Source organism: Plecotus auritus (genome assembly GCF_963455305.1).
Source record: "Plecotus auritus genome assembly, chromosome: 6".
Classification (NCBI taxonomy): Eukaryota; Metazoa; Chordata; class Mammalia; order Chiroptera; family Vespertilionidae; genus Plecotus; species Plecotus auritus.
The window spans coordinates 131,887,442-131,903,465 of NC_137773.1; the positions used below are offsets into that span (position 1 = coordinate 131,887,442).

At 40.5% G+C, this 16,024-nt stretch overlaps 2 protein-coding genes across 2 annotated transcripts in view; one reads left to right on the forward strand and one right to left on the reverse strand.

Moving 5' to 3' along the window:
- DNASE1L3 (deoxyribonuclease 1L3) overlaps nt 1-16,024 on the forward strand; it is a 969,732-nt gene that overhangs the window by 540,736 nt on the left and 412,972 nt on the right. The gene's annotated exons all lie outside the window — the stretch shown is intronic.
- Nucleotides 10,179-15,476, reverse strand: PDE12 (phosphodiesterase 12). The gene is made up of 3 exons (XM_080673891.1): nt 14,067-15,476; nt 12,758-12,836; nt 10,179-12,244 (listed from the first exon to the last, which is right to left on the reverse strand). The coding sequence occupies exons 1-3, from the start codon at nt 15,360-15,362 to the stop codon at nt 11,802-11,804; spliced, it is 1,818 nt and encodes a 605-aa protein (XP_080530017.1). The 5' UTR covers nt 15,363-15,476; the 3' UTR covers nt 10,179-11,801.

The following is a 16,024-nucleotide window of genomic DNA, read 5'->3' on the forward strand; positions in this document are numbered from 1 at the left end:
TCGATCAGTTGCCTCTTGCACACCTCCCACTGGGGATGTGCCTGCAACCAGGGTACATGCCCTTGACCGGAATCGAACCCGGGACCCTTCAGTCCGCAGGCCGACGCTCTATCCACTGAGCCACACCGGTGAGGGCGAGGGAATGATGATTTAAAAAAAAAAAGGGGGGGGTCTGCAAAACAAACCCAAAAAACAATTTTTATTTTTTATTGTTGACAGTATTACAAATGTCCCCTAATTACCCCCCCTTCTCCCATGCCATTGGTTATGAATATATGTATATAAGTTTTTTGATTACTCTCTTCCCATCTCCCCTGTCCCCCACTTCCCCTCACTCCCCTCTGAGATACGTCAGTCTGTTCCATGCCTCTGGACCTATTTTGTTTGTCAGTTTATTATGTTCACTAGGGGACCAGTGCACGAATTCATGTACCTTGAACTGTGAGCTGCAGTGGGCACAGGTGGGTCTCGGCCCATCCCCACCCGGCCCCTCCCGCCACAGTCCCCGGTCCCCTGTCTGCCAGCAGCCCCGCTCCTGCTGCTGTTGCTCCCATGCGCTAACGGCGCCAGCCCCACTCACACCCGCTGGCAGCGTGGAGTGATTGGGGCCGGTGCCAGCAGCAGGTGCGAGCAGGGCCGGCACTATCAGTGGGTGTGAGCAGCAGCTTCTGCCCTGATCGCCCCTCAGGAGCAGGGGGAGGTGCAGAAGCTTTCAGGGAGATTCGGGCCAGCAGCTGCCGCTTGCACCCACTGATGGCACCGAGCGATCAGTACTGGTGCTAGGCGCTGGCAATAGGTGCGAGCGGCGGCTCCGATGCCGACAGTGGGTGCGAGCAGGGCTGGCACCTGCAGTAGGTGCGAATGCCAGGGGGGGACCGCAGTATGCAGGAGCAAAGAATTTTCAGTAACCACCTGAGGTTTGTCCCAATGACAGCAACCTGCGCCCCGCCTTGGTCTGGCACCACCACTCACCTGCTCTACCATCCTGCTGTGGCCGACACCTGCTATGTTCCACGCTCTGCTGCTGATGCCATGTTCTGTGCGCACCCCCTGGTGGTCAGTGCATGTCATAGCAACCGGTTCCACCATTTCGGTTTATTTGCATATTAGTGTTTTATAAATATAGATTAGATTCCACTTGTAAGTGAGATCATGTGATATTTGCCTTTTTCTGACTGGTTTATATTACTCAGGATAATATTCTCCAGGTCCATTCAAACTGTCGCAAAGGGCAAGACATCCTTTTTTACCGCTGCATAGTATTCCATTGTGTAAATGTACTACAGCTTTTTTATCCACTCATCTACTGATGGGCACTTGGGTTGTTTCCAGATCTTAGCTATTGTAAATAATGCTTTGAACACAGAGGTGCATGTATTTCTGATTGGTGTTTTTGGCTTCTTAAGATATCTTCCTAGAAGTGGGATCACGGGGTCAAATGGTAGGTCCATTTTTAATTTTTTGAGTAAATTCCATACTGGTTTCCATAGTAGCTACACCAGCCTGCATTCCCACCAGCAGGGTACTAGTGTTCCCTTTTCTCCACATCCTTGCCAGCAATTTTTATTGATTTATTGATGGTAGCTATTCTGGCAGGTGTGAGGTAATATCTCATTGTAATTTTAGTTTGCATCTCTCTGATGATTAACGACATTGAGCATTTTTTCATGTCTCTATTGGCCATCTGCATGTCCACAATTCAGTTTTTAAAATGAGCTCCAAAGATATGCAACTGGCCAATAAGCACACACAAAAAATGCTGAGCATCATTAGCCATCAGGGAAATGCAAATTTAAACCATAGTGAAATGCTGCTTCATATAAGGATAGCTGTAATCAAAAAGTGATGTGGAAAAACTTGAAACTTCTTCATACATTGCTGGCAGGAATGCAAAATGGTGCAGCTGCTTTGGATAATAAATGTGGCAGTTCCTTAAAAGGTTAAACATTTTCCATATGGTCCAGAAATTCTACTTTTAAATATATGTCCAAGAGAAATGAAAACATGTCCAATCAAAAACTTGTACACAAATGTACAGCTTTATTCATAGCCAAAAAGTAGAAGCAATCCAAATATCCATCAATTGATAAATTGATGAATATGGGGTTTCTTTTTGGGGCCAATCCTTGCCAATTCAGTTGACATGCAAGGACAAAAAGTCCTTAAAGAGAAAATAGATCAATTTTGGGTTGAAAAGCCAAAGCATCATGGGGTTCTTTCATTTAGAAGAAAAAGGACACAAGCCAGGATGCAAAAAGCCAGGTTTCTTTAGGTATGTAATAAACAGTAATGTAATAATGTTATTTGCAATACTTAAAACATTCTACAGCTTCGGAAATAGTCTTTGGTTTGATATCCTTTAAAACGATATACTTTTCACTCAGATTTTCTGAGGAAGGGCCAGCTGTTTCTAAATAATTGTATCTCTGGATACACCATTTCTTCAAATTATTCCACAAGGGAAATAAAGATTATAGGCAATACTTTAAAAAGTCTGTATATTGGTCATCCAATATAAGAAAGCCAACTAAATAAATAAAGGCTATCCAATTCCCTACTAAACCATTTTCCATTATAGAACAAAATGAGATGAAATCAGCAAAAATGCAATCTAGGAATATTTTAATACAGTAACATTCTAGGATATCATTAAAGTGAGTACTGGGCAAAATGGATTGCATTATATAAACACTTTGACATACAATCAATGCAAAATGAACAGAAGGTAGAGATGATTCAGTTTGAAAATTGAGGATATTTTTCCATTGATTTTTAGAGAGTGGAAGAGAGAGGGAAAGACAGAGAAATATTGATGTGAGAGAAACATATCAATTGGTTGCCTCCTGCACAAGCCCTGACCAGGGCCGGGGAGAAGCCTGCAACCAAGGTTCGTGCCCTTGACTGGAATTGAACCCAGGACTCTTCGGTCCGCAGGCTGACGCTCTATCCACTAGGCAAAACTGGCTAGGATTGAACGTTGATTTTGACAAACTAGTGTGTTAGCAGCATGAATCCATCTGTTAATTACTATAGTTATATTGAGGGGTTGCAGCCAACAACGAAAAGATTTAGTATTTTTAAGGTCTGCAATTTAAAGACTATCATTTATATATAAAATGTTAATTTTAACACTTGGCTTCCATATGATTCAATACACTGTGAAGATGGCTAACAACAAAATATTTTTTCCATATTCTAGTTTTTTTGTTTTTACGCTTTGAACAAGTATAATTTATTATAGAAGTACAAGGTTCGATATTGGGAAATCTATAAGAGAAATCATTTCCATTGACAAATTAAAAAAAGAAAACATCACTACGTGATCACCACTAATAGACTTGTCATGATTAAACCACATCCTGAAAATTGTGAAAATTCTAAGTATTAAAAAAACAAAAATAAAAAAAATCCTCAAATAAAAAATATCTAAATGATAAAGGACGAGTTAGTAAAAAAGAATAAAAATAATTCTAAAGCCACTTCCATTAAAATCATGACAAAAGCATGAGTCTGCAATCACTATAATTCAAATAATAGCATAGCAATAAAATAAAATGATTGGTATAAATATTGGGAAAGAGATAAATTCTCTTTCCTTTATTGCTAAAGACTCAAGTGAAATCTATAAACTAAAATTGAAAAAAAAAACACACTATTCTAATTATCCAGGTAGCCTGGTAATATAGCTGGCTATAAAAATACAAAAAGTTCTGAATTGCAAATAACTAGCTTGCAATAAAATGGAAAAAATATTCTATTCACAATATAACACATTTTTACAAGGCAAACAAGAGATAAAAACAGCTATGATAGCTGTTTGTCCTATATAAATAGAATTTAAAGCAGCCCAGTTAGCGTGGCTCAGTGGGTGAGGATTGACCTATGAACCTGGAGGTCACGGTTGGATTCCTGGTATGGGCACATGCCCGAATTGTGGGCTCATTCCCCAGTGTGGAGCTATGGGCATGCAGGAGGCAGCAATCAATGGTTTTCTCTCATCGCTGATGTTTCTATTTCTCCCTCTCCCTTCCTCTCTAAAACCAATAAAAATATATTTTAAAAAATAGAATTTAAAGCAAAAACCATAATAGAAAAAAGACTTGTATACTGATAAATTAATCCTGAAATAGAACATATTATAATTTTTAAAAATTATTTTTTTATTGATTTTAGAGAGGAAAGGAAGAGATAGAAACATCGATGAGAATCATTGACCAGCTGCCCTGCATGCCCCCAACTGGGGATGGAGCCCACAACCTGGGCAAGTGCTCTGACCAGAAATCAAACCATGACCTGCTGGTTCATAAGTCTTCGCTCAACCAACTGAGCCACACCAGCCGGACACAGTATAATTTTTAAAGTCATATTAGTTCAATATGGGTTTTTTTTTAAAGTTTATCTTGAATTTAAGATTTCTTTTCAAAATGTAAGGTTTTTAAAAATCAAAGTTTAGTCTATTTTTATGATTATGTATTACAGCTTGGTAAGGTATGTTCACATAGACAGCTGTTTTCTCAGGAATTAGTATTTAGGCATTCATGCCATCTGCTGCTACTCTGTACCAAAATTGGGATTTTAAGAGTGGTGGGTAACAGTGGAACATGGCTAAAACATTAAAAAGCCAACATTAGTAAGCAAATTTATTCTCTGAAATAACTGAAGTAGACCCACTTTTTTTGTTGTTTTTATCATAGACTTTTTAAAAAATTTAATCTTTATTGTTCAGATTATTACAGTTGTTCTTCTTTTTTCCCCCCATAGCTCCCCTCCACCCGGTTCCCACCCCACCCTCTGCCCTTACCTCCCCCCCACTGTCTTCATCCATAGGAGTACGATTTTTGTCCAGTCTCTTCCCACACCCCCCACACCGTTTTCCCCCCGAGGATTGTCAGTCCACTCCCTTTCTATGCCCCTGATTCTATTATATTCACCAGTTTATTCTGTTCATCAGACTTTTTTATTCACTTGATTTTTAGATTCACTTGTTGATAGACATGTATTTGTTGTTCATAATTTTTATCTTTACTTTTTTCTTCTTCCTCTTCTTAAAGAATACCTTTCAGCATTTCATATAATACTGGTTTGATGGTGACGAACTCCTTTAGCTTTTTCTTATCTGTGAAGCTCTTTATCTGACCTTCCATTCTGAAAGATAGCTTTGCTGGGTAGAGTAATCTTGGTTGTAGGTACTTGCTATTCATCACTTTGAATATTTCTTGCCACTCCCATCTGGCCTGCATAGTTTCTGTTGAGAAATCAGCTGACAGTCGTATGGGTGCTCCCTTGTAGGTAATTAACTGTTTTTCTCTTGCTGCTTTTAATATTCTTTCTTTGTCTTTTGCTCTTGGCATTTTAATTATGATGTGTCTTGGTGTGGTCCTCTTTGGATTCCTTTTGTTTGGTGTTCTCTGCGCTTCCTGGACTTGTAAGTCTATTTCTTTCACCAGGTGGGGGAAGTTTTCGGTCATTATTTCTTCAAATAGGTTTTCAGTATCTTGCTCTCTCTCTTCTTCTGGCACCCCCACAATTCGGATGTTGGTACACTTGAGGTTGTCCCAGAGGCTCCTTACACTATCTTCAAATTTTTGGATTCTTTTTTCTTTTTGCTTTTCCGGTTGAGTGTTTTTTGCTTCTTTGTATTTCAGATCTTTGACTTCATTCTTGCGATCCTCTAGTCTGCTGTTAGGTCTCTGTATAATATTTATTTCAGTCAGTGTATGTTTAATTTCTAGTTGGTCCTTTTTCATATCCTCGAGGGTCTCGCTAAATTTATCAGCCTTTTCTAGGAAATTCTTGAAAAACCTTATAACCATGGTTTTGAACTCTATATCCAGTCGTTTGCTTTCCTCCATTTCTTTCATTTGTGATCTGTTTCTTTGTCTCCGCATTTTCGCTGCTTCCCTGAGTTGGTAGAGTAGCTTTGTGTGGTAGGTATCCTATAGGGCCCAGTGGTTCAGCCTCCCCCAGTTACCTGAGGTGGACACTTTTGGTGTACCCCTTTGTGGACTGTATGCTCAGCCTTGTTGTAGTTAAGCCTTGACTGTTGTTGGTATCACTGGGAGGAATTGATCTCCAGGCCAATTGGCTGTGAGGATCAGCTGTGTCTACGCTGGGAGAACTTCTGTGCTGGAGACACTCTTATGAGACAAGACTTGCAAAATTGCAAAAGCCTCTGTGCTCAGCTTCAACGGGGCGGAGTCTCAAGGCAGAGCAGACAGCCTTGGCTTCCTGTCAGCCCTGCCCTATGAGGCCCCTGTGTCTCAGTGTCCCATGGTAATCGCTGCACGCACCTCTGAGAGAAAGCCACCCTCGAGTTTTGCCTGCTGCTAAACAGTCCAGTTTCTCCCCGAATGAGTCTGGGTTCCCAGAAACTCGCCTGGAACTGGAATTCAGCGCAGTCAGGAGTTTCCGTCTCCCTCCTGCTTTAGAAAGCCAGCCACGCACTCAGCCGCCCATGCACTCAGCCGGCCATCCTCTCTGCACACGAACGTCTCCGTACCTCAGCCTTTTGCATTTCCTCTGAGTCTCAATGTGCTTTCCTCTTTCCTTCTAGTTGTAGAATTTCCACTCAGCCAGCTTTCCTGTGGTTCTGGATGGTGTCTGTTTTGTCTTTTAGTTGTAGTTTTGATATTGTTGTGTGAGGCAGCAGTTTAGGTGTTTACCTATGCCGCCATCTTGGTTTCTCCCTATCATAGACTTCTAATTTTCTAATTTATTTACACTCCAGGGCTTTGGGGTTGCATGTGTGTGTGTGTGTGTGTGTGTGTGTGTGTGTGTGTGTGTGTGTGTGATGTTTCTCTTCCCAAATCTTTTTAAAAGAAGCAACAAAACTGACCTTTCTAGCTTGACACAAGCTTGTAAAAGTAGGAATTGCTGAAGATGATTTCTCTGGAAAAAATATAGGGAGTTGTATAATCCATTGTGAATAATCTAGTTCATGACTGCAACATAACTGATTGGACTAAGCAAGTTTAAAATGCATTGGTAGAGATGCCACCTCACATCCACTTCCATGACTAAATTTTTTAAAATGTAAAATATGTTGGTGAGGATATGGAGAAATTGAAACTCATACATTGCTGGTGGGAATGTAAAATTGTGTGGCCACTGTGGAAAACATTTTGGCAGCTTCTCAAAAAGTTAAACGCAATATCCACATGGCCCCGCAACCATGCTTAGTTATATAACTGAAAGAATTGAAAACATGCCCAGACAAAACTTGTACACAGATGTTCACAGCAGCATTATTCACAAAATAGCCAAAAGGTGGAAACAAGCCAGATGTCCATTGGGATAAAGAAAATGTGGCATAACCATACAATGGAATATTATCCAGCCATACAAAGAAATGAAGTACTGACACAACATGGATTAGCCTTAAAAACATTGTGCTAAGTAAAAGAAACCAGACACAAAAGGTCACATATTATATGATTCCATTTATATGAAATATCCAGAATAGGGAAATCCATTGAGACAGAAAGCAGATTAGTAGTTGCCAAGACTGGAGGGGTAGGAAGTGACTGCTTAATGGATAAGGGGTTCCCTTTAGAAGTGGTGAAACTGTTTTGGAACTAGAGATGATGGTTGTACCACATCATGAATATACTAAATGAAATGGAATCACATTAAAATGATTGGTTTTACATGAATTTCACCTCAATTAAAAGAAATGCTTTTGCCCGGCTGTGGTGGTTCAGTGATTGTTTACCTATGAACCAGGTCACAGATTCCCAGTCAGGGCCCAGGCTCAATCCCCAGTGGGGGGCTGGAGGGTGGGGTGAGGGGGAGATGCAGAAGGCAGCCGATCAGTGATTCTTCTCATCATTGTTTCTGTCTCCCTCTCCCTTCCTTTCTGAAATCAATAAAAATACATTTTTAAAAATGCTTTCGTACTGTCATCTCAGAATGTATTGTTATTCTAAAGTTAGTACTTCAAAAGCCACCCCAAAACAGCTCTAATACCTTCAATAAGTTAAAGCAGTGGTCGGCAAACCGTGGCTCGCAAGCCACAAGTGGCTCTTTGGCCCCTTGAGTGTGGCTCTTCCACAAAATACCATGGCCTGGGCGAGTCTATTTTGAAGAAGTGGCATTAGAAGAAGTTTAAGTTTAAAAAATTTGGCTCTCAAATTTCAGTCGTTGTACTGTTGATATTTGGCTCTGTTGTCTAATGAGTTTGCCGACCACTGAGTTAAAGCATGGACCTTCACATAAAGTGAGGCTTTATGCATTGGAATATTACCCAAATCAGTTAAAGCTCTTGAATTGTTTCATCTCCCAAATGAAATCTAGATAGCATTTCCTTCTAGTACTATATTGAACAAAATATTAAAAATTTTAAAACAAAATGTTTTTGACCCTAGCTGGTTTGGCTCAGTGGATAGAGAGTTGGCCTGCAGACCGAAGGGTCCTGGGTTTGATTTTGGTCAAGGGCACATGCCCAGGTTTCAAGCTTGATCCCCAGTAGGGGGCATGCAGGAGGCAGCCAATCAATAATTGTCTCATCATTGATGTTTCTCTCCCTCTCCCTTCCTCTCTGAAATCAATAAAATATATATATTTTAAAATGTTTTGGGATGTTTAGAAAACCAGTGTTGACTCTCATTTTTTAGAGGAAAGATTTTCCCTATTGAGTTGCCATGTGGGACTTGTGATAAACTAGTAGTGCAAACTTTTACCCTTCAATATGTATGTGTTTTGGTTTTGTCTCAAACTAGTTTGTAGGGAACTTCTGCCTGTATTTCATAGCTGGAAAATATGAGATCTAAAGGTGCCACTTTCCATCAGGGAGCACTTACATCAATGTATTCTTTGGACCCTCTCTCTCTTGTATTATGTTCCTCAGAGATCTACCTACAGTCTGAAATCACATTTTGATGATGATCAGGTCTTAATTCTCTCAGAAAAGTCTTAACCCAGTGAAATTCTTGGAAATTTGAAACAATAGATATTAGTATTCAGAATTTTAAAGAATGTTACATTATAGCCAGGAATGATGTTTGCTAATGAATAATCAATTACCAGTGTATACTGAAGTTGCAACTGTGCAAAAGTTCAGTAACAGGATGTGTTCTATATATTCTTAGTTATTTATAATCAATATAAAATTTTAGATTGTTTCATTCCTACAGTAAGAACTAATGACATCTGGTTTGGCTAACTGGCTTGGCTAAGTGGATAGAGCGTTGGCCTACGGACTGAAAGGTCCCAGGTTTGATTCCAGTCAAGGGCATGTGCCTTGGTTGCGGGCACATCCCCAGTAGGAGGTGTGCAGGAGGCAGCTGATCGATGTTTCTCTCTCATTGATGTTTCTGACTCCCTGTCCCTTTCCCTTCCTCTCTGTAAAAAAATCAATAAAATGTATTTTTTTAAAAAAGAACTAAAGATATCTTAAAATGTGGTTCACCATAGAGTTGTTAGACTTCCCATATTTTATTAAATGTACTAAAAATCCAAATATCATTGAATAATTCAGTCACAACGATGGCTTTAAACACAAACATTTCTGAATGATGCTTTATTCTAACTGGAATACAAGGAAATTTTGGTATGATATTTATTCAGTTTTCTTAGTGTTCCTTACCTTTGGACTCCCAATCATACTAACCTATCTGTATACCGAAGATTTAATCAGAGTATGTGGCACTTTTTAATATTCTATATTCAAATATTCTGAAATGCTTATATACTATCTGATCACACTGTTTAGTCAGCAAATAAAAAATTTAAAGATTCCAGATGTGGAATGTTTTATGTGTTTAGAGTTTTTCTGACCAGAGTTCAATTTAGCTAGCCATGTTGTTAATATAGGACCTATATGTTTTTCTCTTGGGCATGAGTATATCATGTTATACTTTTTCTTTCAAAGTGTTTCTCAATGTTTTGCTTAGAAGCTTTTGTTTTCTCTCAAGTTATTGTAAGACCCTGTCAACATATTTGTTTGAAGGCAGACCAAAACCAAATTTTAAAAAGAAAAAAAAGTTTTTTCAAAAGAATCAGTTTCTGGCTTTAATATTTATTTATTTGTAAACTGATGTTAAAATGCTCTCAAAAATGTTATTTAGGAAAGCACAATTTGGTAACATCAATTTTTCATTTATAGCTTTTTGTAATAAAGATCCTTAATTTTCCCCCTCAAGTACTTTTTTTTTTTTTTTAATATATTTTATTGATTTTTTACAGAGAAGATGGGAGAGGGATAGAGAGTTAGAAACATCGATGAGAGAGAAACATCGATCAGCTGCCTCCTGCACACCCCCTCTTAGGGATGTGCCCGCAACCAAGGTACATGCCCTTGACCGGAATCGAACCTGGGACCCTTGAGTCCGCAGGCCGATGCTCTATCCACTGAGCCAAACCGGTTAGGGCCCTCAAGTACTTTTAAGTACTTCAAAGCTCAATTTAAAGTGCATATAAAACCTTCTCATTCTCAAACTTACTAAACTAAGAGTTAAAAATACAATGGATAGTGAGCAGAATATGAAAGTATGGGCTACTTTATCAAGAGTAAAGTTCTCATAGTGTTGGGTTTAAGATGAAAGAGATGAAAGAATTTGGAACAAAGGCTCTCACAACTGTGGAAAGAGCTCTTCTTGAAGTGGATGGGCTTTTAATATCTAAGCTGGAAATTAAATGCAGAAATGAGATAACATTAGTTTTCCCAAACATCAAAAAAACAACAGCTAAAGCATTACAAGTTAGGTATGGTGATAATTGAGTTAGACAAGCTTGGTTAACACACTAGACCAGATACCATTCAGTAAAACTGTAATTTCTAATTTTAGAAAGTTTGGCTTCATATTAAAAATTTTTTTACAGTATATAAATTATATATATAATGTTTACCTGCAACTCAAATTGTAATGCTCAAGCCTATAAAAGGATGTTTATTTCCAAGACCCTCAAAAGCCACACTACTCCCTTTTCTATTTATAAAACCAACAATTTCAAAAATACTTCTAACGTAGAAATGCTCAATAGTTCATCCAAAATTTAAAGCCCACATCAGTAAGCAGTTTCTCATAATATATTGTGCTGTATTTTCTAATATCACATGGTCACATTCTGTTAATTTATGAACACTTCATGTGCAAGAGTACTTAAAGGGATAAAGTTGACTTAGTTGCTATTCACTTTGAATAATAAATTGTGCTTGCATCCTAAAAGTTAAAATGAGCTGCAGTAAAAAATATATGAATATGTTCATTTGTACCATATTTAGTTGTACTAATAGCTAAAATCCTAAAAATAAGAGAATGAAACTATGTTAATTGAAAAATGAAAGATGAGAAACAATATTTTTATCTTTTGTTAAAGTTCTCAAGTTGTATTAAATTGCTAACCAAATTGAGGTAGAGGTAAGCCCTAATGTTATTCCTCTCACATATCAGAACTTAGGCCTCTCACCTTAACTTGTATGCATTTCGCCCCTAATTATATAAACATGATTCAATTGGAAATGTTATGATAGAAAAATTATAGCATCATTCAAATGGTATTTTACAAAATTCTTAATAGCGAGGCTAAAAAAAAAAGTATTTATAAAATGTACACAATAATTCAATGTTCCCTGCCAGTCATAAATATATTTGTTTTTCCTCCAAGTGTGTGTGTGGGGGGAAGAGTACAGAAACTATATTATGCAAAGATGATGAAGTCATGTAATGAAGACATTAAAACAACTAGTAGGGTAAGAACTAAGAACCTAGTGTCTAGTTTTCCTCTTTGAAGGTTACACATAAACTTTGATTCATATTAAATATCTCTTATTAAAGCAGACTTAAATTCCATTAAACACAAATCTATTTCCATTTTAAATCACATACAAGTGCTATGTGATCCGAGGGATGAGAAACACTAGGTAAGGCCTGGTGGGTGGTAACTTCTTCATGACTAGGTAGTGGAATCACTTGTTCAACCTCTAAAGCATTTAAGTCAATGAAAATGTAATCCAGACATCCATGAAAGCCACCAACATAATTTGTGTAAGCAGGTTCACCACAAGCACTTTTCAGTTTCAAGAAATGGGTAAGAGACATGTTGCATCTTTCCTCTTCCCCATAGGAAGCCCAGTCTTCATGATCCTCTGGAATGTTGCCATTGATGACAAAATGATACATTCCTGTTGATGGGGTGCTATTAAAGTCCCCACAAAATATAACTGGTATGCCAGGATACAGATCACATGAGACATGTCTAATGTGAGCCAAGGCTACTGCTATTTGAATGAGACGAATGTACCCACCTATGAATATAAAAAACATTAATGTAAGTACCTTTTAAAGTTGCCTTTAAGTTAAAACAAACAAAACAAAGCAAAGAAAGAAACATAAACTACAGCATTTGTGTGACATTCAAGATGTGTATTTGTGTGTGTGTGTGGGATTAAATAGAGGTGGTCAAAAGGTACAAACTTTCAGTTATAAGGTAACTAAGTACCGAGGATTTCATGCACAACATGAGTATAGTTAACACTGCTGTATGGATATTTGAGAGTTACTAAGAGAATAAATCCTGAAAATTTTCATCACAAGAAAAATAAAACACCACCCTTTTTTGGTATCTATATAAGCTTGTTGTGGTAATCATTTTGCAATGTATGCAAATCAAGTCATTATGTTGTACACCTTAAACTTGTATAGTGCTGTATGTCAATTATATCAATAAAACTTAAAAAAATATATATATTTGTGTAAAACAGCTTTATTGACCTTAAGTTACCATGTTTAAGTCACTTGTGAAAACCAATAAAACCTACCTTTGGGATGCCAGTAGAGATGGGTATTAGCAACACATATCTTTTTAGAAGAGTCCTTTGTAGACTGAAGAACAGAAACCTAAAACATACAGAAAGTTTCAAGACTTCAGTTGTTATCTGCCAATCGCCTGAATGTTTTTTTTTTAATCTAAGACTATATGATGAAATAGCATTTTATTCTATATCCTTCCCATACTGATGAAGTATAATCATAACTATGAAATTTAACTTTTGTTAAAAGTTGTTGTTTTTAAATTGATTTTAAGGAGAGAGAGGAGGAAAAAGGAGGGGTAGGGAGGAAATAAAACACATTGATCTGTTGTTCCACTTATTTATTCACTCATTGGTTGATTCCTGTTGGTGCCCTGACGGGATGGAACCCAAAACTTTAGCATATCAGGATGACACTAATCAACTGAGCTACCCTGCCAGGGCTAAAAGTTTTTGAATAGAGTAGTGTCTCCTTATCCATGGGAGATATATTCTAAGATCCTCAGTGGATGCCTGAGACCACAAAAAGTACCAAACCCTATATATACACTATGTTTTCCTATACACATATACCTATGATAAAGTTTAATTTATAAATTAGGCAAAGTAAGAGATTAACAATAATAATAAAATAGAACAATATAACACTGCATATACTGTAATAAAAGTAATGTGAACTCTCAAAATATTGTACTCTACGTGAGGAATGAAGTGAGGTGAAGAGGTAGGCAGTGTTAACAGTGTGAGGCTACTATAAGGGTTACTTGAACATGAGTACTGTGACAGTCCATCTGATGCCCAGGACAGCTACCAAGGAACTAATGAACTTGGATAAGTAAACTTGGCCATTTCCCCATTTATAAAATAGGAAGGCTAATATCTAAATAATGGAAATAGGATTACTATGAACCAAAAATTAAAAGAATAGCTAGTATTTATGGAGCACTTTGTAAAAAATGTCAGACACTAAAGTACGTTAGAAATGTGTCCGAACAGTTCTTGGCAAGTAGTAAGAAAATATTATCTATTACCATTATTCTTGTAGTTAGCATGTATCTCTCCCACTAGGTTATAAGCACTAATAAAGTCCCTGTTTGTCTTGTTCAAGGCAACCTGCACCATGGGCACACTGGAGTGCTCAATAAGTACTTGCTCAATGAACGAATGACGGTTAACATTTGTGCTGAAGATACAAGAGCAAACACCTTTCAGTAAAATCTGGATGGTTTTACTCAATTAGAAGCAACCCCACCCACACTCCCTTTCCAGGACCCTAAAAATGGATGAGTATGTAAAGAGACTGGCGGAGCTACTTCACCTGAAGGACAGAAGATCTCTGGAACACCCTCTCCTGTGCCGCTGGATTCAAAACTAATTTCTCCAGCAGTTCTTTGTGAAGTGGGTCGGACTGCAGGGCTTCATGGAAAGAAATGTCATGCTGGCTAAGGAGGCTGAACTTGGACTTTCGGTAGAAAGTAGCTAGGCCTTCCTGCTGCTTGATTCGAAACACGCCCTCCAGCCCAAAGGCCTCGAGGGCCGGCACCAAGCTGTCCGTGAACACGCCGCGGTCAACCTCCTGCAAACAGATGAGGTCGGCATTGTAGCCAGTGAGTTCCTTCTGGATAAGGTTCTGACGGTAGTCGAGCTCCAGGGCGTAAGGGGCGCAGTACGGGTACAGGACGGTCCGCGAAAACTCAGTCTGGGCGTACGTGTCGGCGAGGATGTTGTAGGAGACAGTGCGGATGAGAGCGTCGTCCGTCACCTTCTTAGTGTAGAGATGCCGGTGATCAAAGGTGCAAGTGCCGGGCCCAGCCTCCACTAGACACACACTTTCCAACTCCCGGCTTGGTCCGAAGCGCTGCCCATTGCCTGGGGTGCAATGAAGCTTGAGACGTAGCCCGATATCGGCATTAGACGGGGTGTAGACGCGCTCGTCCACACCCGTGTTCGTCCAACTGGTATTAGGCGAGGAGGGAGACAATGATGAGGGGGCCCCGCCCTCAGGCTCTGCCGATCCCGGTTTGGCTTCCCTGTACCAGCGGAAGAGGGAGCCGGCGGGATCCCCAAACTCGAGACTGAGCTTGGGGCAAACCGGGAAGCCGGCCATGATGTACCGTGGCAACTGCAGCTCGGTGAAGGCGGGCGGGTTGCGCTCCACCTTATACTTGACATCGCCGATCTGCAGCACCGCACCGTCCTGCCAGGCATCCACATTGAGCACATCTTCAGCCACTGCCTCCTCCCGGTAGTACAGCTTCACCACCGGCTCGCAGGCCGCAGCCTGCTCAGACCCAGACCCCGCACATGCTCCGCCGCCGCTTGCGTTTGGCCGGTTCTTTCGGCTCTTTTTGGCCGCGGCCGCTTTAGCGTGGCCTTTAAGGGCGTTGGTGGCGATCCGGCTGAGGACTCGACCCAGCGGCTCGCTTTGGTCGCGCTGCATGTTCTTGTGGCTGCCATCGGCCAACGAGAACGACAGGCTTAGCTTAGGCTCTGAGGGCACACAGCGCACCACAGCGCGCTCCATCGAGCCCACCGCCGGCTCCGCCCGACTGTGTCTCTCCACGGCCGCGCGGACCCCACGAAATGCGGCGCGGGCGCCTGGGAGCCTCCACATGAACCTGGTGGCCCAGCGGCAGACACTACAAGCGGCCGCTAAGCCTCAGGTGTTAACAGAGCGGCTGCCGCCTCCGGCTCATGGACCCATTCAGTCCCGCAACTTCCGGCCGATGAGGAGAGGGCGGACGTGCTCCAGCCCAGCACTTTCGCCAGGGCCGCTCACGTGCTCCTTTCTTTCCGTAGCCACGTCTGTCTCTAATAGCTCCAAGATTAATTTTTATCCTCAAGTTGAATCATAAAGAGGGGAAAATGAAGAAAATATAGAAGCGCCAAAGGGAAATATTAGACTCCATGGTTTTATCGAAAGTGCAGTTAGAGGATGGAAGGAAAGATGCACCACACCGGAAGTGTCTGGGCCGTGTCACGCGTTCCCCTTGCTGAAGGAGGAGGTGCCTCTCCTGAGCCGTTACCGCCGGCTTTCCGTTCGCGCCGTCTGGGGCTGAACTGCGCGAGAGCGAGGGAGCTCCGCCCGGAAAGTCGGTCCGGCTCCGGGCGTGGCCAGCGTTGCTCAGTCTTCTCCACTGCATTCCCGACGCTGCTCGCCCTCTTCAGAGGTGTGGCGGGTTCGCCTCAGGCCGGGCCAGCGCCGACGCGCGGAGCCGAGCTTTGTGGTAGTTAATAACAATGAACAATATGTAGTAGTTCTCATTTAATGAGCGA